General features: G+C 73.9%; 1 protein-coding gene across 1 annotated transcript in view; it reads right to left on the reverse strand.

The window, feature by feature from the left end:
- Nucleotides 1-2,349: 2,349 nt before the first annotated feature.
- Nucleotides 2,350-2,500, reverse strand: part of LOC135408470 (collagen alpha-1(I) chain-like) — a 3,893-nt gene continuing 3,742 nt past the window's right edge. Inside the window, exon 3 of the mRNA XM_064643625.1 lies at nucleotides 2,350-2,500. This exon is cut by the window's right edge and continues 1,400 nt beyond it. Within this exon, the coding sequence (XP_064499695.1) occupies nucleotides 2,350-2,500 (151 nt within the window).

The following is a 2,500-nucleotide window of genomic DNA, read 5'->3' on the forward strand; positions in this document are numbered from 1 at the left end:
CCGCCGACCGGCGGACTTAGAGCCGGAGCGGCGGCGCCGCCGCCCGGCCCGGATGCGGGTAGACCTGTTCCCGCCGGCCGCCGGACTTAGAGCCGGAGCGGCGGCGCCGCCGCCCGGCCCGGATGCGGGTAGACCTGTTCCCGCCGACCGGCGGACTTAGAGCCGGAGCGGCGCCGCCGCCCGGCCCGGATGCGGGTAGACGTGTTCCCGCCGACCGGCGGACTTAGAGCCGGAGCGGCGCCGCCGCCCGGCCCGGATGCGGGTAGACGTGTTCCCGCCGACCGGCGGACTTAGAGCCGGAGCGGCGCCGCCGCCCGGCCCGGATGCGGGTAGACCTGTTCCCGCCGACCGGCGGACTTAGAGCCGGGGCGGCGCCGCCGCCCGGCCCGGATGCGGGTAGACGTGTTCCCGCCGACCGGCGGACTTAGAGCCGGAGCGGCGCCGCCGCCCGGCCCGGTCGCGGGTAGACGTGTTCCCGCCGGCCGGCGGACTTAGAGCCGGAGCGGCGCCGCCGGCCGGCCCGGATGCGGGTAGACCTTTTCCCGCCGACCGGCGGACTTAGAGCCGGAGCGGCGCCGCCGCCCGGCGGCGAGTGGACCCGGTCTCCGAGCCCCGTGGGTAGAGCTCCTGTCCAGGTCCGGCAGCTAGAGCCGCTCCGAGGGCTCGGCGAGGGCCCTCGGCCGGCGCCGAAGCGCTGCCGTTTCCGGCCGGTGCTCCGAGCGTGGCACCGAATTCACGGAGCGAGCAGACGGCGTGCGACCGCTCGATCCGTCGGTCGGCGCGCCGGCGTGCCCTTCCGGCCCTGCCCCGACCTCCCCGATTTCCCACAGTTCTTAGCGAGTCCTTCCAGCGCGCATGCTCCGTCCAGTACTCTCCCGGGGGGCTCGTTGCGGGGACTCCATCTCCCGTGGCCCTTTGCGGCAGACTTCCTCTCCGGCGTTAAGGCTTTCCCCTGCCCCGAGGCTGAAAGAAGAAACGTTCTCTGCGGGGCGGGGAAGCCGGGGGAGTAACTGGGACTCTCTTTAGGCGGCACGGCTGCGGCCGACCGGGCTCGGCCGCCTCGGCGCCGCCGGGAAGAGCCGATGTCCGAGAGTAGCGGCTAGAGCCGGTCTCGGGGCTTAGCGCTGCGCTTTCTGCCCGGCGCTCCGAGCGTAGCAGCCTTTCCCCTGCCCCGAGGGTGAAAGAAGAGACGTTCTCTGCGGGGCGGGGAAACGGGGGGAGCAACCGGGACTCTGCCCGGGTGGCACGGCTGCCGCCGCCTCGGCTCGGCCGCAGAGGTGCGCAGCGGGTAGAGTTGTCGTCCGTGCCCGGCGGGTAGACCCCTGGTCCGAAGCCGGCGGGTAGACCTGGTGTCCCGGTGCAGCGGGTAGACCTGTGGTCCGGGCTCGTCGGCTCGAGCCGCTCTCCGAGTCGGGTGGCTGGAGCGGGTTCCGAGCGCTTAGCCGAGGCCCTCGGCGGGTGCCGAGGCGCCGCCGTTCCTGCCCGGGGCTCCGAGTGGGAAAGAGAGGGCGTTGTCCGCGGCGCGGGTCCAGAGGGGGAGTAGCTGGGACTCTCTTAAGGTGGCAGGGCGGCGGCCGACTGGGCTCGGCGGCGGGGGTGCCGGTGGGTACAGCTGCTCTCGGAGCCCGGCGGGTAGACCTGTTGTCCGAGCCCGGCGGGTAGACCTGTTGTCCGAGCCCGGCGGGTAGACCTGTTGTCCGAGCCCGGCGGGTAGACCTGTTGTCCGAGCCCGGCGGGTAGACCTCTTGTCCGAGCCCGGCGGGTAGACCTCTTGTCCGAGCCCGGCGGGTAGACCTCTTGTCCGAGCCCGGCGGGTAGACCTGTTGTCCGAGCATGGCGGGTAGACCTGGTGTCCGAGCCCGGCGGGTAGACCTGGTGTCCGAGCCCGGCGGGTAGACCTGGTGTCCGAGCCCGGCGGGTAGACCTGGTGTCCGAGCCCGGCGGGTAGACCTGGTGTCCGAGCATGGCGAGTAGACCTGGTGTCCGAGCCCGGCGGGTAGACCTGGTGTCCGAGCATGGCGGGTAGACCTGGTGTCCGGGCCCGGCGGGTAGACCTGGTGTCCGAGCCCGGCGGGTAGACCTGGCGTTCGGGTTAGGCGGGTCGACCTGGTGTTCGGGCCCGGCGGGTAGACCTGGTGTCCGAGCCCGGCGGGTAGACCTGGTGTCCGGGCCCGGCGGGTAGACCTGGTGTCCGAGCCCGGCGGGTAGACCTGGTGTCCGGGCCCGGCGGGTAGACCTGGTGCCCGAGCCCGGCGGGTAGACCTGTTGGCCCGGGCTTCCGGGCCGACCCGTTCGCCCAGTCGGGCGCGGCCGGCCTCGTGCCCCGCCGGGTGCTGTCGAGCATCAGGTCTACCCGGTTCCGGGGCTGGCGAGCATCAGGTCTACCCGGTTCCGGAGCCGGCCGATGCGGCCGCCGCGGCCGCCGCCGGCGGCCTGCGCCCCGGCGGCGTCCCGGCGCAGGGCCACCAGGTCTACCCGGCTCCGGCGGGACTTAGGCGCC

This window comes from Pseudopipra pipra, unplaced genomic scaffold, assembly GCF_036250125.1.
Source record: "Pseudopipra pipra isolate bDixPip1 unplaced genomic scaffold, bDixPip1.hap1 HAP1_SCAFFOLD_49, whole genome shotgun sequence".
NCBI classification, from domain to species: domain Eukaryota; kingdom Metazoa; phylum Chordata; class Aves; order Passeriformes; family Pipridae; genus Pseudopipra; species Pseudopipra pipra.